This window comes from Lepidochelys kempii, chromosome 8 (assembly GCF_965140285.1).
Source record: "Lepidochelys kempii isolate rLepKem1 chromosome 8, rLepKem1.hap1, whole genome shotgun sequence".
In the NCBI taxonomy this organism is placed as follows: domain Eukaryota; kingdom Metazoa; phylum Chordata; order Testudines; family Cheloniidae; genus Lepidochelys; species Lepidochelys kempii.
Window position 1 is genome coordinate 56,814,227 of NC_136387.1, and position 22,841 is coordinate 56,837,067.

Consider the following 22,841-nt stretch of genomic DNA (forward strand, 5'->3'; position numbering starts at 1 on the left):
CCATGCTGCAGAGGAAGGCGAAAAACCCCCAGAGCCTCTTCCAATCTGCCCTGGAGGAAAATTCCTTCCCAACCCCAAATATGGCAATCAGCTGAACCCAGAGCATGTGGGCAAGATTCACCAGCCAGATACCTAAGAAAGAATGGTCTGTTGTAACTCAGATCCCACCCCATCTAACATTCCATCACAAGCCATTGGGATTATTTACCATGAATAGTTAAAGATCAATTAATTGCCAAAATCATGTTATCCCATCATACCATCTCTTCCATAAACTTATCGAGTTTAATCTTGAAGCCAGATAGGTCTTTTGCCCCCACTGCTTCCCTTGGAAGGCTGTTCCAGAACTTCACTCCTCTGATGGTTAGAAACCTTTGTCTAATTTCAAGTCTAAACTTCCTAATGGCCAGTTTATATCCATTCATTATCCTTCATACTGTATAATAATTTTAAAGGAATGTTTTAAAATGACAAATGCTATGTGATCAGCTGTGTGAAATGTTATTTTCTCCTACCTAAGATCTGCTAAGTTGGAGAGGAGGAAAATGTCTTGTGATGTTTTGGGTGGGTGTGTGTTTTGTTTTGTTTTTTAAAACATAAAGAGTAACTGTTTGAGTAACTGAAAGGAAAATTGAATGCTGCCAAATAGTCGTCTTCATCTACTTTAGATGACATTAAGTTATGTTTATGGTGCTATGTGTACTGAGAAATAAACTCATTGTAAATATTATTTTAGCTAACATTATCCAAAATGGGGAATATGGCAGGAGTAGCTTTTATCATTTGCATGCAGTTTTCCATTCTCTCTCTAGGTGGCACTTGTACTCCATGGCTGTTAACTACATAAAACAATAACTAATTGTTTGATATCCTTTATGATGCTGAAATTGTGTACTGTTTGGCACATGCATCAATTCCTTTATCTCCAACCTTCCTGAGAGTGCTCTTTGTATCATTTCTAAAGTGATAAAGGGCCTGGTCAACATTTTCAATTCAAAATAATTTTTAAGGTTGTTTGGCTATTTCTAAGGACCACTGAAGAGTGTTATGTGAAAAATATATGAAAAGTTTTAGTTAGTAGGAATATAATTTCCATTTACAAATATAAGTGTCTAGAACTTACATGAAACAGTAACAATTAGGCTGGAAATGTTTGAAATCAGACTTTTACATGATGCCTTGGACAGTCCTGTTTACAACTGTTTGTATAATGTATGCTGATTATTGAAATGTCTTTACCACAGCTACACAAGTTTTTGTATGGTATTTCCCTTTCTTGCTAGATTCTGAGAGAGAGTTTCATGCCTTGCCTCACAGAGTGTTTGCCTCCATTGCTGGATCAAATGTGATGCTGTGTGATTATAAATTTGGAGATGAAACGGCTGGCGAAATCCAAGAGCGTTTTTCTGAGATATTGGATCAAGTTGTGCATGGGGAAGCTATACACATAGCCGAGGAAATAAACACAGGTAAATATAGCATCTGAGTGAAGAACCAAATTAGACTATAACTGGGATTACGGATAAATTAACCAATAGACTTTATTGTGGTTCATTACATTACACTGAGTGCATCAAGGCTTAAATCTGGCTAACTTCGTATCTTGTAGCTCTTGTGTATACTAGTGTAATTACACTTTAAATATACTTACTTTATATTACAGGAATAAGATGCTTAAGGCTGCCATATTTTGTACATAATAAAGAGTTACTTGATATGTTTTTGCTTTCTCATGGGTTGTGTCATAGATCAGCACTTCAGCTATCTAGAGCTTCAAGGTAAGATGGCAAAAATGTTGGTAATTTAGTCACAACCCACAAAAATGCAAAAATAATCTTAAATCTTTTATTGTAGCAATATACAAGGCTCCATCAAGAAATTAATGTAATTAATTTAAAACTCCATGATTGCAGTGTGTTGAGTTATTGGTGACCTTATTTCATGAGGAATTTATAAATAGATTTTCTTAAAGACTGAGACAAAAACTGCACCACATATGAACTTTCTGACCTCTTATATTTTAGTCAAGAACTTGCTCAGTAGCTTAATATTTTAACTAGAACAATGCTTTCATCAAAACAAATGTTTTCACAGTAAATGTAAAAATGTATTTCCAGCATTTTTGTTGGGAGTTTTGTTTGGGGTTTTTATCTCATTATTCTGAGTTTTAATTTGTCTGTGTCAAATGTGTTGTGCAAGACTTTTTTTGGTGGGGGGAGTGCTCTCCATTTAATTTAACATGGAATTCCATTGCATGCTAAATAACTATTTTGTCATCATAATTAACACTCTATCTGTATATAACTTTTGTATTCCAGTTATGAGGGTTTTTTCATACTTTTCTATTTTTAAAATTAGAAGTATTTTGTGGTATAATTAGCTTTATAGAGTTTCACTCCTGTATCACCTGACTGCAGTTACTAACTCATAAGGAAAAAATTTATCCCTTTCCAGGTGAGATAATCAAATGTTGTTGTGGTTGGAAAATATAGCCCATAATAGATCTTAATATCTGAGGCATGCTTATTCTCTCTCTCTTCCCCCAATATGGTTAGAGGAGTTTTATTCTATGATTTTGTAATGTCTTAAGTCAAAAACATTTTAATACTTTTCTAGTTTTATCATAGCTAATACCACTTTCACTGCTTCAAACCTGCATATGTTTGAAGAGGAAAATGTGAAATGTTGCTGTAGAGTTGACTGTAGGTCGGAATGTGATTTCTTGTGCTCATTTCTTGTGATGAGTTCCATATTTCTATTCAGTGAATTTCATCACTAGCCGGAAACTCCTCCATCAGTTCCAAATTAATTGAGGTCCCTATGTTTCAACTACTTTGGAAATAATGAGTGAAATTCATCCCTGGTGTTAATCAATGCACTTCAGTGGCGGTATACAGGGATGAATTGGGGATTAATTATAAAAAAATTAAAATGAAAGCAAACCAAAAAACCCACTGGTGTTACACTAACATTGTTTTTTGTTAAAATAATATTACAGCTAACAGAATACTGTAGGTGAGCTGTAATGAAGGTGTCATGCTGTCCGAAGTGGCTCACGACCATGAGTGCCTACTTCAGGGAAGACTGTTGGAAAACAGGGCAGACACCCCAAAACTGGTGTTATATTCTATAATTAGATTTCACCAAGCCAGTAACAAATGTGAACTCCTGGGTCACTATACCAGTCTTAACATAGAATCACAGACTGGAGAGTCTGAGGGGACTGTCTGTCTTGCTAATTTAGAAATAAGCTTAACTGTCAGCCTGACTAGGAAGACTTAAATATTTAAGGAAACAAGGAGTAATTTAAATGTAGGTGGGTCTTGTGTACTTTCACATAGAAGTACTCTCAGCAGTTTATTTATGTGATTTTTGTGACATAACGCAAGTTTGGAATTTTCCTGAGATATCTTTCATGTAAAGGGATGGTCTTCAGTTGAATAGCATCACTTGTTTCTCAAAGCTTAAGCATGCATTCCTAAAACTTGATGCGCTGCAACAATGGAGAGTTAATGCTAACATTTGCAGTGAATTTTGACATGACCCTTTCTGTTAAGACAATGCTCATAATGTTAGACATCTTAGAAACCTGCTTTTGATGAAAATATGACCGTTTCTAAAATTCCATTTAAAATGCCTCAATTACTGTAACACAATATAGATATTTCTAAAAACAGTCTACTAAAAATATGCTCATTACTTTAAATAGTGAAAAATCTGCTTACATTTTGGTTATGTGATTCTGTTTAACACTATTTTAGTTTAATATCTTCATATGGTTAGGAGAGAATCAATATATGAAACGGATTTAAACTTTTTTTGCTCAAAACACAGAACAATGCCATATTTTTAAGAATTACATACAGTAGTTATTTGTATACTAGATCCACATGTTCTGGTCACAAAAGTGTTTTCATTATATCTTTTCATTGTAGCTCATGCTAATGACCCACTGCAATGGTTCAGTCTTTAAAATTTTTAAATGGAAAATAGTAAGAAGAACTAACAAGTCATATCTGAAAAGTATAAACAACTCTCTCAGATTGTAGTTCCAAGGTCCTCCAGGGCTTTGACATCAGCAACTGAAAGCTTTGCATTAGCGAGTGGCCTCACTAAATCCTAGCTCCTGGCACCAACAAATTAAATACATTGAGTAGGTAAACACAAATACAGTTTTAGTGGCCGTAATCTCTTATTGTTCACTTGTTCTTTGTAAGGCAGTTTAAGGTCTGGCGAAGGCTAGGGACAGAGAATATTGGCATTAGAAAGCGTCTGCACTAGACAATTGTACACAGCATTATATCAGTGCTGCTTTAGATTTGGGCATTATGTGTCCTAGGCTTTAATCTTCTTTGGTTTACTACGAAGAACAGGTATTTATTTTATTTATTATTTATTTTCTAATCCATCCTGTGAACCATGTGCATTAATGTCCTTCTCAAGAGTAACAGCCCCCAGTGTGATAACTGTGCTTGTAGGAATGCCATCACAGAGCCATATAAAGCTGATGGGGGTGGTTTTTCCCCCCTCCCCAGCAACATTACCCTGACCAGAGTTATGAAGATTTTTAAATGCTGACTGAAAAAGGTGGTTTTTTGTGAATGCAAAATTCTGAACTTTATTATGAAATTGAAACTATTATTAAAATATATATTTAGACAGAACACTGTTTCTAGCTTTTCTTTCCAATACAGGTTCTTAAATATCAAATTATTTTCTTCACTGTAATATTTGAACTGCAGATTTCTACACACACTGTAAACAGATGAGCATGTGTATTTTTTTTTCTGGTAACTGTAGTTGTAGTAAATGAAATATTATCCAAGTTTTATTCTTGATTAGCACTTGAAACCTCTGCATCCCATTAAATAAGTTGCTAAGCAGTTGTATTCATTAGTTGCTATGATGAAATACGTACAGTACAAGGCTATCGGTTTCTGGAGTAAAAACATGTAGAGACATGCTTTCACAAAGGGAGATAGCTTGGATGATTTTTAAATGACCTCATTTGTGTGTAAGTTATATGGCGTTAGAATTTCATAAGCTAGCCATACATGAGACATCTCAGATGATACACCAGCCACCCATCTGATCAACCCAGATCCTGTTTAAACTTACTTCAATAGCTGGTGATAAAATGGTGAAAGTACTTCTGGAAGTGTAGCAATTTCTGTAATTGGTGCATGAGACAGAGGGCACTGCCTTGTATTGCTCAGTGATTCCTAGATGATTAATGAATGGGTCAGGCAGCCTCACTTATGTAGAGTTCTGTTTATATTTTGACAAAGTAAAACTTTCCTTATCTAGATTCTACATCTAAAAGTAAAATGTATGGACTTAATCCAAAAAGTAACTTCTAACAGCCAAGACATAATATTGTAGCATAACATAATACTGCAAGTGGTGCCTCCATACCCTGCTATGATACGATGGTGCAGTGAAACCTGTGTGAAAAGCCACTCTGTTAGGCAAAGCATGTCTTAGAAGACCACCCCAGAGTATCTCCAAACATACAGAGTCCAGTTCTGCTCTACCTGTGTTGAACTGCTACCTCCAGTGAGTAATTGACTTTGGTCCCTTGAGTGGTTGCTTAAGACAGATTTCACTGTATAATTTCCCTTGTCATGTTCATAACATTATTTTGATACAGGCTAGGATCGTACTGGCTTTTTTTTTTTTTTTTTTGTTGCTGCAACTCAACAATACATTTTCATCTTCCTCATGCTACTAACTTGAATGCTATACCCACTTTAATGGTCAATAATTTCCAGATATTTACCCAGCAACCAACAGGTTGTATTAAGATTTTTAGATTCCAGTCTCCATTTCCTTACATTTTGCTAATAATTGGCTGTAAATTCTTTTTTTGTTTTTGTTGTTCTTTCATTAAAAGATTAAGTTATTGGGTCGAGTTAAAGAGTATATTACTTAGAAATGTGAAATCATTTGGTGCTCAAAGCTCCTCCTTAATACAAGTGATTTTTAAAATTATTATTAGTTGCTGGGTAGAAAATCTTATTCTAGATAGAACAAGGCCATCCTTTAGGGATTCTGGTACAAGAACACATTGAAACATAATTGCGGGGGAAAAAACACTTAGGCATAACTTTCCCAGATTAAATCCGGTGGAACTTCACATTTACAGAAAAGTCCAATATAGAAGCCCCTGCTTGCACCATTGGCAGATAGTAGTAATAGATTCACCCCATGTAGTCACTTGTTTGTTGAAGCAATCTGGGTGAATTTTTATGTGTATGCTTAAAGTAAATAATGAAACGGTGTTTGTTTTATATTTGAGGGGGAAAATTCACATATTCTGAAAGTACCGTTAATTGGCTGGGATACAGAACCCTTCAATTTTAGATCAGTGGTTTATTTCCAGCCTAAGTCAACAGTAGCCAATGTGTTTTCCTCTATGTATGAAATCAGTTAGTGACCTCAATCTAATTATAACTGGACAAGTGTCCACCAAACAGTTGGCACTTTTAGCAAAGACACAGGACTGGATTCTAAATTATTCTCCCGGTCTCAAAAATTGGCCAGAATTAAAATACACAGACAAAGATGTGTACAGAAATTTTTATTTCCACTGTCTGGGCTGTATTTTTTCTATGGAAAAATGAAGGACCTCAATGTTTGGGAATCCTATGTGCCATATTTTTGCATTGGTTAATGGATGCTTTGTTCTGTGTGTGTGTGTGTATTTAACAAGTAATATTAGTTACAATCTCAATTTGTTTACAAGAGGACAACGTATTGAGAGGCACGGTCAACTTGAAACCCACCCAGTTTTTAAAAAAATTGCCCCTGAGCACCACTTCCCATTCCCATCTTTAATGGAAGTTTTACAGTCAGATTTCCCAGTTTTAAAATTTTTCTCTTTATTTTGGAGTTTTTCTACACAGTGATAAGAGGTATCCAGATGGGGATGGGTGAAACTACTACACATGAAGTTCTGTCAAATGCACAAAATAAACCAAAAAAAGATATCCCCTCTTCCCCCCCTCCCCTCATCCAATCTCTTTATTACTTAATCTTAGGTGTTACCTGTAACAATAATAGATTAAATATTTTCACATCTAAATGCTGGTTTTTATGGTCTCCTTTATAACCATTTCTAGTCATGATTTAAAAAAAAAAAACAACCTCTATGCAGCCTTGCATTTCAACAGTACAAGTACACAAAGTGCAGTATAACAAACAAAACTGAAGGTTTGTTTTTCATTCTAAGAAAAAATAATTTAGTTTCTTCTTGTAAAGCCCCAGTTTAGGACCCAATTCTGTGGACGATTATGTACCTGAGTCAGTTTTCCCAGTTGTTCCATTGACTTAAATGGAACCACTTAAGTGAGTAATGTTTTATGTGCTTAAATCTTAGCTTCTAGCCCTGAGTTTCTAAAACTTCTTGGAGTAGAGGTTCTGGGAAACATTGTGAAAAATGACTTCAGCTCTTAAGTGTCAAAGTCACTGTTGAAAATGGGCCTTAGGAATGTAAGTCACTTAAATGCTTTATCACAGTTTTTTACCTTTTTGTCTCTTTAACTGGTTTGCAAAGCCCTTAGCATTCTTTTGGTGCTATGCTGCTGCTGCTGCTATTACTAATAAGAACGTAAGAGCTGTCATACTAGACATGGTCCATTTTCCCCAGTATCCTGTTTCCAACAGTGGCCTGTACCAGAGCTTCATAATTGCCGTTCTGTACACTCCCCCTGGAGTTATCCATATATGTTTTTCACTCCCAGCTCCTGGTCATCAGATGTATAGGATTGTCTTGAGCATGGGGTTGAGTGCTTAATGATCTTGACTAATAGCCATTGATGGACCTATCCTCCATGAACTTAACAAGGTCCTTTTTGAACCTAGTTATGCTTTTGGACATCACAACATCATAGCAATGAGTTCCACAGGTTGGTTGTGCATTATGTGAAAAAGTACTTCCTCGTGTTTGTATTAAACCTGCAGCCTATTTCATGGGGTGACTCCTGGTTTTTGTGTGTATGACAGGGTAAATAGCACTTTCTTTCCCCCACACCATTCATGATTTTAAAGACTTCAATCTCCCCCGTATTCCACCAGTTGTCTCTTTTCTAAGCTGAACAGCCCTAATCTTTTAGGGTATGTCTACCCTACGGAATAAGGTCGAATTTATAGAAATCGGTTTTATATATTCGAGTGTGTGTGTCCCCACAGAAAATGCTCTAAGTGCATTAAGTGCATTAACTCGGTGGAGTGCTTCCACAGTACCGAGGCTAGAGTCAACTTCCAGAGTGTTGCACTGTGGATAGCTATCCCACAGTTCCCGCAGTCTCCGCTGCCCATTGGAATTCTGGGTTGAGATCCCAGTGCCTGATGGGGCTAAAACATTGTCGCGGGTGGTTCTGAGTACATATTGTCAGGCCCCCCTTCCCTCCCTCCCTCCGTGAAAGCAACGGCAGACAATCGTTTCGCGCCTTTTTTCCTGAGTTACCTGTGCAGATGCCATACCACGGCAAGCATGGAGCCCGCTCAGCTCACTTTGGCAATTAGGAGCACATTAAACATCACACGCATTATCCAGCAGTATATGCAGCACCAGAACCTGGCAAAACGATACCGGGCGAGGAGGCGACATCAGCGCGGTCACGTGATTGATCAGGACATGGACACAGATTTCTCTGAAAGCATGGGCCCTGCCAATGCATGCATCATGGTGCTAATGGGGCAGGTTCATGCTGTGGAACGCCGATTCTGGGCTCCGGAAACAAGCACAGACTGGTGGGACTGCATAGTGTTGCAGGTCTGGGATGATTCCCAGTGGCTGCGAAACTTTCGCATGCGTAAGGGCACTTTCGTGGAACTTTGTGACTTGCTTTCTCCTGCCCTGAGGCGCATGAATACCAAGATGAGAGCAGCCCTCACAGTTGAGAAGCAAGTGGCAATAGCCCTGTGGAAGCTTGCAACGCCAGACAGCTACCGGTCAGTTGGGAATCAATTTGGAGTGGGCAAATCTACTGTTGGGGCTGCTGTGATGCAAGTAGCCCACGCAATCAAAGATCTGCTGATATCAAGGGTAGTGACCCCGGGAAATGTGCAGGTCATAGTGGATGGCTTTGCTGCAATGGGATTCCCTAACTGTGGTGGGGCCATAGACGAACCCATATCCCTATCTTGGCACCAGAGCACCAAGCCGCCGAATACCTAAACCGCAAGGGGTACTTTTCAATAGTGCTGCAAGCTCTGGTGGATCACAAGGTACATTTCACCAACATCAACATGGGATGGCCGGGAAAGGTACATGACGCTCGCATCTTCAGGAACTCTGGTCTGTTTTAAAAGCTGCAGGAAGGGACTTACTTCCCAGACCAGAAAATAACTGTTGGGGATGTTGAAATGCCTATATGTATCCTTGGGGACCCAGCCTCCCCCTTAATGCCATGGCTCATGAAGCCGTACACAGGCAGCCTGGACAGTAGTCAGGAGCTGTTCAACTACAGGCTGAGCAAGTGCAGAATGGTGGTAGAATGTGCATTTGGACGTTTAAAGGCACGCTGGCGCAGTTTACTGACTCGCTTAGACCTCAGCGAAACCAATATTCCCACTGTTATTCCTGCTTGCTGTGTGCGCCACAATATCTGTGAGAGTAAGGGGGAGACGTTTATGGCGGGGTGGGAGGTTGAAGCAAATCGCCTGGCTGCTGGTTACGTGCAACCAGACACCAGGGCGGTTAGAAGAGCACAGAAGGGTGCGGTACGCATCAGAGAAGCTTTGAAAACCAGTTTCATGATTGGCCAGGCTACGGTGTGAAAGTTCTCTTTGTTTCTCCTTGATGAAACCCCCCGCCCCTTGGTTCACTCTACTTCTCTGTAAGCTAACCACCCTCCCCTCCTCCCTTCGATCACCGCTTGCAGAGGCAATAAAGTCATTGTTGCTTCACATTCATGCATTCTTTATTCATTCATCACACAAATAGGGGGATGACTACCAAGGTAGGCCAGGAGGGGTGGTTGAGAAGGGAAGGAAAATGCCACACAGCACTTCAAAAGTTTACAACTTTAAAATGTATTGAATGCCAGCCTTCTTTTTTTTTGGGCAATCCTTTGTGGCGGAGTGGCTGGTTGGCCGGTGGCCCCCCCACCGCGTTCTTGGGCGTCTGGGTGTGGAGGCTATGGAACTTGGGGAGGAGGGCGGTTGGTTACACAGGGGCTGTAGTGGCAGTCTGTGCTCCAGCTGCCTTTGCTGCAGCTCAGCCATACACTGGAGCATACTGGTTTGGTCCTCCAGCAGCCTCAGCATTGAATCCTGCCTCCTCTCATCACGCTGCTGCCACATTTGAGCTTCAGCCCTGTCTTCAGCCCGCCACCTCTCCTCCCGGTCATTTTGTGCTTTCCTGCACTCTGACATTATTTGCCTCCACACATTCGTCTGTGCTCTGTCAGTGTGGGAGGACAGCATGAGCTCGGAGAACATTTCATCTGGAGTGCATTTTTTTTCTTTCTAAGCTTCACTAGCGTCTGGGAAGGAGAAGATCCTGTGATCATTGAAACACATGCAGCTGGTGGAGGGGAAAAAAAGGGACAGCGGTATTTAAAAACACATTTTATAAAACAGTGGCTACACTCTTTCAGGGTAAACCTTGCTGTTAACATTACATACATAGCACATGTGCTTTTGTTACAAGGTCGCATTTTGCCTCCCCCCACCGCGTGGCTACCCCCTCAACCCTCCCCCCTCCCTGTGGCTAACAGCAGGGAACATTTCTGTTTAGCCACAGGCAAACAGCCCAGCAGGAATGGCTCCTCTGAGTGTCCCCTGAAGAAAAGCACTCTATTTCAACCAGGTGACCATGAATGATATCTCACTCTCCTGAGGATAACACAGAGAGAGAAAGAACGGATGTTGTTTGAACGCCAGCAAACATACACTGCAATGCTTTGTTGTACAATGATTCCCGAGTACGTGTTACTGGCCTGGAGTGGTAAAGTGTCCTACCGTGAAGGATGCAATAAGGCTGCCCTCCCCAGAAACCTTTTGCAAAGGCTTTGGGAGTACATCCAAGAGAGCTGCGAATGCCAGGGCAAAGTAATCCTTTTACATGCTTGCTTTTAAACCATGTATAATATTTTAAAAGGTACACTCACCGGAGGTCCCTTCTCCGCCTGCTGGGTCCAGGAGGCAGCCTTGGGTGGGTTCGGGGGGTACTGGCTCCAGGTCCAGGGTGAGAAACAGTTCCTGGCTGTCGGGAAAACTGGTTTCTCCGCTTGCTTGCTGTGAGCTATCTACAACCTCATCATCATCATCTTCGTCCCCAAAACCTGCTTCCGTATTGCCTCCATCTCCATTGAAGGAGTTAAACAACACGGCTGGGGTAGTGGTGGTTGAACCCCCTAAAATGGCATGCAGCTCATCATAGAAGCGGCATGTTTGGAGCTCTGACCCGGAGCGGCCGTTCGCCTCTCTGGTTTTCTGGTAGGCTTGCCTCAGCTCCTTCAGTTTCACGCGGCACTGCTTCGGGTCCCTGTTATGGCCTCTGTCCTTCATGCCCTGGGAGATTTTGACAAAGGTTTTGGCATTTCAAAAACTGGAACGGAGTTCTGATAGCACGGATTCCTCTCCCCATACAGCGATCAGATCCCGTACCTCCCGTTCGGTCCATGCTGGAGCTCTTTTGCGATTCTGGGACTCCATCATGGTCACCTCTGCTGATGAGCTCTGCATGGTCACCTGCAGCTTGCCACGCTGGCCAAACAGGAAATGAGATTCAAAAGTTCACGGGCCTTTTCCTGACTACCTGGCCAGTGCATCTGAGTTGAGAGCGCTGTCCAGAGCGGTCACAATGGAGCACTCTGGGATAGCTCCAGGAGGCCAATACCGTCGAATTGTGTCCACAGTACCCCAAATTCGAGCCGGCAAGGCCGATTTAAGCGCTAATCCACTTGTCAGGGGTGGAGTAAGGAAATCGATTTTAAGAGCCCTTTAAGTCGAAATAAAGGGCTTCATCGTGTGGACGGGTGCAGGTTTACATTGATTTAATGCTGCTAAATTCGACCTAAAGTCCTAGTGTAGACCAGGGCTTAGACTCTCCTTATATAGAAGCCATTCTGTACCCTTGATCATCTTTGTTGTCCTTCTCTGGACCTTTCCCAGTTCCTATGTCCTTCTTGAGACTGGGTGACCAGAATTGGACACAGTATTCAAGGTGCACATGGATTTATATAGTGGCATGATGTTTTCTGTCTTATTTTCCATCCCTTTCATAATAATGCTTGACATACTATTGTATGTCTCTTTGATCACTGCTGCACTTGGAGCAGAAGTTTTCAGAGAACTATCCAGAGTGTCTCCAAGATCTCTCTCTTGGGTGATAACAGCTATTTTAGAACCCATCATATATTTGTGTGGTTTTTTCCCAATGTGCATTACTTTACACATATCTAGATTGAATGTCATCTACGATTTTGTTGCCTAGTCACCCAATTTTGTTAGATTCCTTTGTAATTTCTTGCAATCTGCTTTGGAGTTAACTATCTTGAATAATTTTGTATTGTCTGCAAACTTTGCCGCTTCACTGTTCACCCCTTTTTTCCAGATCATTGACGAATAGGTTGAATAGCACAAGTTTCAGTACAGGTACCTCATTACTACTGTTGATAATACAAAATGGTCAATATAGTCCACTGGTAGAACAGATCAGGAATTATAAACTTAATGTCCTATTTGTATTATTGTAATTGCAAAATATAGGTGTGTTTTATAAACTGTCAATGAATACTTGGTTTTGCTAAACTTATCTCTCAATTGCATGCAGTTGATATAAATCCACCTGTCGACAACACAGATGATACGCAAAAGATACAATTGACAAAAGCAACGCTGCTATCGAAACTTCAACAAAACATGGGTATGTTACCTCCAATAAGCCCATTAAGGCAGTCATTTGCTCCCACAATATTGGTAGTATTTTCAGGATGTGAGGATATAGTAAACGGCATAATTTAGTTTACAGTTTAAAGCACAGAGTTAGTAAATGGAGGGAGGGGGGAAGGTGACTTGTTCTTCAGTGGGCTTAAGCCAAAACGTTACGTGCTTGCTAAAAATTCAGAGATTTGCAGCGGGGGGGGGGGGGGGAGTGTTGTTTGGTTCACTCTTCAAAGGCTCAGTTTTGCAATTTACTCTGTGTGTGTGTGTGTGTGTGTGTGTGTGTGTGTATTCGCTGAGCCAAGCAATAGCATGCTTAGTGGCCAAGTGGTGCTTGTGGAGCTGACTGCTGAAGTTGGTTAGCGGACACGTCTCTACAATGTGTATCATTGTTTGCTCTGCCATGCAACTGCAGCTTCGATTGTCTTGAAGACCCCAACGGTGCTAGTTGGCTGCACCAGAGGCCTTTGCCAGTCCGGAATCAGTTAAGAAAGGCCCAGGTCGAAGCCAGGCGGGCGAGCAGTAGGGTCTGTGACAAGGAACTGATTGGTGGTTGATATTAAGCACCAGTCTTCCCGCCACAGGGACTCCGCTATCACGTCCTGGCATGGCAGCCTCGAACACAGTGGGTGTTGTGAGGAAAGATATATAGCTAGTGGGTTAAAAAGGTTGTTGAACAAGGGCAAGCTTGGGTTGGCACATGCCTTCTCAAGCAGCTTACCAGCTGCAGTCTCCCTCCTGATGTGAGGGGGAGCAATGTGGCTCAGAACTGGAAGCCATGGAAGATGAGTTGGTCGGAGACTTCCTGTGATGATGCACATGGTTGAGAGGAGTTGCACATCAACAAGTTTGGTGCTTGCCAATCATCTCCATACTGGTGCACAGTACTTTGCTATTGAGTACGCAATGGCAAGGGCTGAGGTCCTTAGGGTTGGAGCATCTACTCTCTATGAAGAACCTGCCAGTTTGCTGAGAAGGTTGTTGCATGTCTTGACCTTCACTGCTTTCTTGCTCAGGTGGCTTTTGTGTGTCAGTGTTTGGTCAAGGGTCACACCTAAGTAAATTGGATATGCTTCAGCCTCTGGCCATCCATTATAATGTTCAGTTCCCTCTTAATGTTGGCATGTGGAGGTGTAATATGTTAGAGACTATCTTGCTGGTGCTAGAGTGAAGGTGCACCATGTCTTATAGTAGTCGGCCAGCTTTGCAGTATCATTACGCAGGATCTTTTCCAGCTCAGAGAAGGTCAGAGCCTGTAGCCCACAGCAGATGATGTCTGCATAGATGAACTTCTGGACCGGATTGGTGGCACTCTGGCTCTGATCTAGCCATGCACTTAAGATCATACCTTAAGGATGTGAGTAGTCCTGTTGGCATCTGACTCTCATGCTTAAAGTTAAATATGTATGCATGTGCTTTGCTACATCGGGACCAAAGTGTTCAGCATTTTGTCCAAAGTCCATTTTGGATAAAGGCTAAAGCAAATAATGAAATATTGATGGAGCGTTTGTGATATTTGAAAAGAAGCTTTAATCTTGATGAGAAAAACCAATATAGTAGCAGGGATTTTAAATATTACATCAGTAGTCCTTTTTCAAAAATATTTCCCCAGATGGGAGTTGTAGATGATCAGCATATCTCAGAATCAGAACCAGATCCAAGTTCCACAAAACAGATAATAAGGAAAACTTCCCTCAAAACAAGTGGCTGAGGTAGCCCTATTGCCTTCTGGGAAGCCACCATTTTATAACCTCTCTTTTGACAATTAAGAAAGAGTGAGAGCAGGCAAGTGGCTTCTTCCAAGGTGCATTGTATGAATATATGAATGAGCTCATAGCAGTGCTGATGCAGCTATCGCTATGCTGCTTGCAAGGATGAGCTGTGCTACCTTGGTAATGAATTCCAGCCGTCATAGAAGTCTTTCCTCAATCAACATTGCATTATAGTCCCTGGTGCAGACATCAAGCTGGTGAGCAAAGAAATTGTAGTAAATCTTGATGAAAATCTTTCTTTTTTAAAATGTGGATTTATGCTTGATATTTGATTAGTCAGTAGAACAACTACAACACCAACTTAAAGCCTACGTATCATTACATTTGTTTTATTTAATATTTTTACAAGTAACATCTACGTTTTCTGTAAATTGGAGATTAAAAATATATATATTTTGTTTGCTTGTTTGTTTACTTTGTGCATATGACAGTCCTTTCCTCTCAACACTTAGCCAGTTTTGCCCTGCTCATGTTTGTGTATCTCCTGCATATCAACACTGGGGAGAAACATTTTAAAACCATAGGAAAATGTGATCGTAAAACTACAAAAACTGACCATGGGACTTGGGGCAAATGCAGTATCTGAAACAACATTTAATTCATGTATTGGAATTATTTAATTTGTTTGTGCCCTTTTTATCCATAACTTTTAATCTGAGAGTCAGTTTGGTATCATCAAGCCATAACGTAGAGTTAATGCATTAGGCTTTTGGTGACTTGGCCCATAAGAGTAGAGTTTATGATTAATTGAATCTCTGAAGAACTTTGCACTTTGAAAAATTATTTATGTAGATTGTCTTATAAAATGAATTTCTATGACTAACAATATAATCTGATCTTTAGGCATTGTAGTGCTACTCAGCAATGTTAAAAATGACTCTTATTGTTCCCACTCTTCCTTTTCTTCACACCCCGCCTTGCGGTGATTGTACTCTCCTCTTCACTCATGGAAGTATTTTTTCCTTTGTCGTTTTAGGTGTAGCAATAGCAGCTGCAGTTGCAATCTTTGCAGTAACCTTCTCCTTTAATTACTTCAGTGACTAGACTCCAAGCAAAAGAAGCAGTCTAATCATCATGGGAACACTGACCAATATTCACATTAATACAAGGTGGAAGCGTCAAAGATTTCATATGTTAGCAACTAAACATGTTGCCTAAAATACACCAGTTAGGTGTGTTCTAATTGTAGTGATCTATTCATCTTATTTCAACATGCAAATACTGTAGGTGGATCAGATATCCTGGAAACTAAAGGTATATATCATTGATGGAAATTGCCTGTAAAATAGCATTATTTTCCAGGAAGAATTGTTTAAAAAAAGAAGAAAAAAAAAACAAACCCTTTTCCCAGCTACTTGATTACAATTTCATTGTTAAAAGCTTAACTGTATTTTTCAAGAGACATTTTCAAGGTTGCTGGATCTTAACATTTGCCCTTTTGTAATTATTTACTATGACAGGTCTTGCCTTAAGGAATCCTTTAACATTGATATAGGCTAAAGTGCTGTTAAGTATTTAAAAAAAAAAAAAAAAAAAAGACAAGGATTGAAACCCTGGCCCCACTGTAGTCAGTGGCAAAACCCTGATTTCAGTGGCACCAGAATTTCACTCCATATATTCTTTTTGTTACAGCACGTGCATCCAGTGGCGTAGCTAGGCGGAGCGAACAGGGGCAGCGGACATTAAAAAAGGTGCCAACCGCTTGTACTCAGTGGGTGGCACTTCGGGTCCTCGGCAGCACTGAAGGCCGAAATGCTGCCAAGGACCCGGAGCGCGTGAAGGCCCCCGCCGAGCCGGAGACCCGGAGCACCACCGGGTGATTAAAATTAAAAAAGGCGCCTATAAATTAAACAGGCACCACTTGTGCTCAGAGGGCAAACAGCCGCTCCCCCCTGCTATGCTACTGTGTGCATCAGGTTGGTTAACTGATGTAATGAATATGCAAATAGTTTGTAGCAGCCCCAAAATCCTATTTTAGGCCAACACACACTATATAAATATCTTAGCTCAAGCATCATAAACAGAAATTAATGAAATAATTAAACCTCTAAGATGTATGGCGAATTTATATATGCTTCCTTTTTCATCATGATCTGACTTATCCATCCAATCCTGATTGACTCAATTCCCCTCTTTCCGTTAAGAAAGATATATCTGATAATTCCCCAGATATTCAAATCCCAAATATGCAGACAGGCATAAATAATTTTATAAGTTTTTAGAGGCTGATAAATAATTAAGGTTTTTAAGATATGAATAAGAGAGGTAAGTCTATGCTATCTTTAAAGTATATTATTGCTTTCCCCTAAGGAAAAATGTTTGACACAAGGTTAACAAATATCACTTTTATACAAAAGTTGTTGGCATTCATGTAGTTCGAGTTACTATATAAACTGATATGTACCAGATTGAACGGTATTTAACCTTTGTAACTACAGCTTAATGAGTTTATATGCAAAGGTACTGAAATTGCAGGAAGAAATCGGAAAGCTTTGAGCCTACAGCATAATCAAGCATAAAATATTAGAAAACTTTGAATAAAAGGTAACTTGCAAATGAAATAATGTTAAAATTCCTCGCTTGTTCATTTGATTTTTATATTCTGGAAACAATAAACCCAGTAAAAGAAAAATTTGATGTTCAGATTTGTACAATTACTGCTGTGTTGCTAAAGATCAAGAAAAGCTTAGACTGACTCTTAGACTAAACGGCAGCTATAAAAAGCATTGTCTTCATTAAGCATTAGTAACACACCAAATTTGAACATTATAGGAATTCTTTTTAATTGTTGGCCAAAGGCTAAATTTCAGACTTGGAGCATTGTTGAGGCCTGTATTAGGCAGTGGTGGCCTCTCTGATGTACTCTCTTTTTCTTCTCACTGCATTGTTTGAATGGAGCAACTTGAAGGGCGAAGAAGAAAACAAGGCCCCTTATAGCAAAGTGCAGGGATGCCCTCCTGCAGCAAATTTATTTAGCAAATATGTGCTATTTGACATAAATCTGATGGATTCATCAGATGCAAAATAGAATTATGACAAAGTATCTTCTTAATGAGCCAGGGACAAATCAATAATGGCAGGAATGGTTCAGCAATCTCAAGACTTTTTGAAATTTAAAAACTGCTCCTCACAAGTCTGTTCCCTGTCTCCTGAGAGAATGGTAGGAAGAAGTCAGCCTGTCCTCCTAGTTATGAGTAGGTACTTTATTCCTTCCCCACTTCTGGCTGCTAAAAGAAGGTGGACCTTAACTTAGGTACCAAAGTCCATCTCTCTTTCTCCCCTGGGTCTCTCAGTTGAGAACATAGTGGAGGCACTCAAGAAAGGAAAAGAGTGACTGCCAGGGCATTCTCTAGTAGGGGTCCTTGACTTTGGCATTTGATTTCTCACCTACCAAAAATAAATCTCATGGTCAGCCAGAGCCCAGGTTTGTTACTAAGGAGCTGGATGTGTGTATTTTTGGGATAAGTCATATTGCAAAGGTTAATTCTTTTAAAATAGTAATCTGTGAAATATGTTAATTGTTGACCGGCTGGTATTGTGATGACTTATTTAAAATGCTATATTTTGACCAAAAAAGAGAGAGGTGATCTTTTCTGAATACTTATTAAAACTAGGCAATGTGAAAATATTTTATTACTGTTCTTATTGTGTATATGTATAAACAAGTCTGCTCCATACCTGTCATAACTGCTCATTTACATGCTTTGTACGTTGTTCTCATCCACGTTTGTTAGTATTTTGCCTACCTAGATGGTGAACTCTGAGACTGGTAAACTGTTATTGCATGTGAAATGCCAAACAAAGCTTTAGTGAGTAATTAATAAATGTTCCTCACAAACATCTGTCTGAGGTATACAAGTAAGTCTACCCCCTTTTTTACATGTGGGGAAATTGAGCCTGACACACCACAAGGAGTCAATATTGGAGGTGGGATTAGAATTAGTGAGTTCATGGCTCCTGTTTTTCTACTCAGATCAACCCTTTCTCCTTAACTCTGTCACCATGCTTTCTATTAGGGCATGTCTACACTAGGAGCACTTTACCAGTATAAGAAAACTGGTATAGTGTACAGGCAAAGTGTTTCTTTGAGTCCCGCCACTTCCTTTTTGCCCCCCCACCCCCACCCTGAGCAAAACAGATTATACCAGTAAAAGTGTGGTTTTGCTGATATAACTGCATATGCCCTAGGGGCTTCAACATAGCAGTGCCCAGCCAGTCTGGGATCACATCTCTTCATGTCCCTTACTGACCTAGCGAAGTCTAGTCAGAGCATTTAAATAATTCTTTATAGACTTTGAAGTTCACATCTCTCCTGCACCTAAAAAAACTAAATTGCAACTCTGTCACTTTCCCCCATCAATTTGTTACCTTTATCCCACACAAATTTGTGTGTAAATCCTCTTTTATTTTTTCAGAATTGTGAAGGATTAAAGAATATGGTGAAGAATTCAAATAATTCAGTCGTATGAAGAGTTTCCTGTACCAGTAATGTTCTCCTTGGTACCATAGGTTGAGGGATATGAGCAGTATTGTGATTTAGGATTTTACTGAAGTTGTTTAGTGAAAATGCATTTATTGAAGGTTAATTCTGAAAATAATGAAGCAATAGATGATGTACTCTAGGGAATAATCATGCAGTGGCAGGGATAGGTGGCTATTTCTGTATCAAGGTTTTGTTCTTTGGGATTTCTTGTACTCCAGATCTGCCTCAAATTAACATGGCCAGTGCAGCCTTTTGAAAGTAATATTTCAAATGAATAATAAAAGGAGTGCTCCATTTTGGGGAAAAAAAATCCATATCTGAAATTGGTGAAGTATGAGGTCAAAGGATTGTTTCTGAAAAAAATGAAGCACCCCCTCTCTCTTTATAAAAGTGAATTTGTTATTAAGTTCAAAATTTCTAATGTGCCTTCATATGTGCACCCAGACATACTAATGTTTATCTTCAGTTGGGAATGTCTAAGACATAATTATTCTCTGCTCATTTATTTTCAGAATCCAGCCATTAAAAATGAGGTGGGGAAGTAGAAAGCCTCAGAATATGGCATTTGAGGATATCACAGTCTCATTCAGCAGAGGAGTATTTTATTGAGCCAAGAACTCGCTTTATTATGCAACATTCCAATAGTGGCTCTGCAATCTGGCTGCCAGCCGCCACTTGTAGCATAATTCAGAGTTTAGCCATATTTGCTGTTCCATGGATGCTTGGAAGTGGACCATATTTTATCCACATGTTTATTTCTTATTTAATACATCACCTAGATTTGTTTTATTTTATGCAGAGAGTGCTGACAATGTGCTTGGTGTTGTCAGATGAATTATTTTAATAAAAGTGTGCATAATGGATTTAGCAAAGCCTGACTCATATGTTTAAGATTTGGGAGTGGACACTGAGGAATTGAAATAGCCTAAGGTGAAACACCAGGTATAATGCAAGGCTAACTCTGAAGTTTTTTTCTTTCTTTCTGAGCAATGGGCAGGGAAAACCTAATACTTTGCTCCTTGACGAATGAATGGAAGTAAATTAATAAAAACCTCTCCAACAAACATTGCGAATTCAGTTAACATCTCCACAAGAACTGAGCCCAGCAAACATCCTGCCCTTAGGAAACCATGGGTGAAGTAAGAAACAGACCTTGCCTGCCTCTCTGTGGGCTATCTGCAACTCTCACTACGGAAAGGTGGAATGTGATCTGAGAACTGTGGGGACAAGGGAAGGGAGATTGCTTAGCTTTTTAGCATTAACGCTACAATTGCCTTACTAACTATAGTAGCCTAAGAAACCAGGGAAATGGGCATTTTTAAAAAGAGGAAGAAGTCAGGACTGAGAATAAAACAAAAATGATAGGGAACCACTAATAAATAGTCCCTATCTCTCTCTCTCTCTGTCTCTCTCTGTCATGCCTACGCCCTTGCAAGATCTAATCTTTCACTATGAGGCATATAGTATTTCTGAAGGATCCAGTTGAAATATGAGGTCCCCCTCACTTGAATTATAATGAAGATTTTCAGGTGAGACCTACATATTAATTTGCTTGTCTCCACTGATATATCTGGAAAAAAAAATCTAGTAATAAGCCCTCAGTTGGAACTGCTGGGTGTTCCACACTTACGAAAACCTGGCCAATTATTGTACGGAGGTATGTACGTTTAGGCACTGCAGGTTTGAAAACCTTGGTCCACACTCCTATATAAATCTTTTATTTATTTTCCTTGCCTGTCACATACTAATCTTGGTTGGTTTGGCAGTTTTGCTTTAAATATAGTGGCTTCAAATTATTGTACATTATATAGCTGTTGGCTGAATTTTATGCTAAAGTACATGGATAACTACTGAAATCAACAAAGTTAAACTGGTGAAACCTAGAGAAGAACTTAGGCCTCAGAGGACTTGTGTATGCTAGGATCCATAATTTTCCACTGGTACAGATGTACTGCTTATGGCAGGGCTGAGTGATACAACAGTCATAATGCCTGAGCTCTGTCTACACTAGCGTCTACTATTGCTCACTCCAGTGGGGTGACACCAGATGTGAATTACAGGTCCCATTTTTACCAGTGTGTACACACAGCCAAAGATGCTAGTCTTATTTCCCCTGATCCAAAGCCTATTGAAGCAAATGGACGGATTCCCGTTGAATTCGGTGGATTTCAGATTGGGGTTATAGATAGCGAGAAGTTTTGTTCCATGGGTTCATCAAACCTTTTACTCTTTGTCATTCAAGAATCTTGTATGCAATGATTTACAATATGTGACTCAAATCCTGCCTCTCAGTGAGTCTTTCTTTCCTGGAGAAATGTTGATTAATGCTGTGATCAAAGCTTTGCTTTTAAGTTTGGTAAGTCATGATCACCTTCTGTGGAGTGTTGTTGCTAGTACTATTTGGGTGCTGCATTGACACCACATGGATGTTTCATTGTGATATTTAGGGGTTAAAGGAATCCTCAGGAAAATCCTGCTGAAGCACTCGTGATCTGCCTCTTAAGTTGAAATGTGGTGGTTTATTTCCTATAGCCAGCTATAGACGCAGCTTCTGACTTATTTTATATTTTATTTTTTGTGTTGGATGGGAGGGGAAAGCAGCGTGCTGCTTCATCAGAAATGATCATTTGCTTCCCTTTTACGTTCTCTCTCCTCTGTGCCACAGATCAGTATTTTGTTCATTTCCCTCTCACCACCACTCTGCATGGGATAATAATTATTCACCTCATGCTACAGCTAAAGAGGAAAGAGCCCAATACCTGGTGGTAATTGTTTGCCCCTTCAAGTGGCAACTGTTCCAAAAAACCACACCAAGCCCCTACTCACTGGAATAGAAATGTTACATAAGATCAGCTGGATTACTTTTAGCTAGGGATGGAAATGTGAGGGGGCAGAGAACAGAAAGGGGCTGCTTTGAAAGAGCCACGTGCTGCCTGCATTATTACACCAAGCACCATAGTGGAGGATTTGACTAATGTAAAATACCAACTATACTTGACAATTCTTGGAGAATTCATGTCTCAGCATTGTCATTTTAAGTTCTAGGTTGAAAAGAAAATTATCAATCATTTTATAGTGTGAAATAGTCTAAATAGTTTAGATTGAGACGGGAGTGCAAGTGGATTTATGTTTGAAAGTTAGGGAACCATCACTTATTTATATAGTTCATGAATCTCATCTTGTGTGCTAAGTGTTTTATCTGTCTATCAATATGTGTAATGCACTTACATGCTGCTTTCTCTGTTTAGCTCCCTCCCTCCTTTTGAAATGAAGTCTGCTTTTTGCCTGCTGGCTTGCAATGAATATTACCAGAAAGCATGTCTAATGGCAAAGTGGGTTTTCAAGTTACCTAAACCAGGCATAAGCCCCATTTGAATGTCTTTTATTTTAAAAAGGAACATATTTTAAGTTTGAAGTTCAAAATAAGTTTAAAAAGGATATGTTTTGCAAACCTCCATATTGTATTGCTCTATAGGCAAATGGTGTCACTTTTCAGAGTAACAGCCGTGTTAGCCTGTATTCGCAAAAAGAAAAGGAGTACTTGTGGCACCTTAGAGACTAACCAATTTATTTGAGCATAAGCTTTCGTGAGCCACAGCTCACTTCATCGGGTGTCACTTTGAATTCATATGTAACGTTTTTCTGGATGATTGCAAGTAAGAAAAAAATATATTCAAACAGTAAAAAATCAA

At 39.8% G+C, this 22,841-nt stretch overlaps 1 protein-coding gene across 6 annotated transcripts in view; it reads left to right on the forward strand.

Annotated features, from left to right (window-relative positions):
• The window catches only part of ODR4 (odr-4 GPCR localization factor homolog), a 36,638-nt gene extending 16,628 nt beyond the window's left edge, over positions 1–20,010 (forward strand). For 4 of the 6 annotated variants that reach the window (XM_073356701.1, XM_073356698.1, XM_073356703.1 and 1 more), the window contains 3 exons: positions 1,284–1,469; positions 12,785–12,877; positions 15,643–18,504. In XM_073356701.1, the coding sequence (XP_073212802.1) occupies positions 1,284–1,469; positions 12,785–12,877; positions 15,643–15,710 (347 nt within the window). In that variant the 3' untranslated portion in view covers positions 15,711–18,504. Of the gene's footprint in view, positions 1–1,283; positions 1,470–12,784; positions 12,878–15,642; positions 18,505–19,661 lie in introns of those variants that run through there. The other 2 variants (XR_012160332.1, XM_073356702.1) reach the window with 2 other exon arrangements.
• The last annotated feature ends 2,831 nt before the right edge of the window (positions 20,011–22,841 follow it).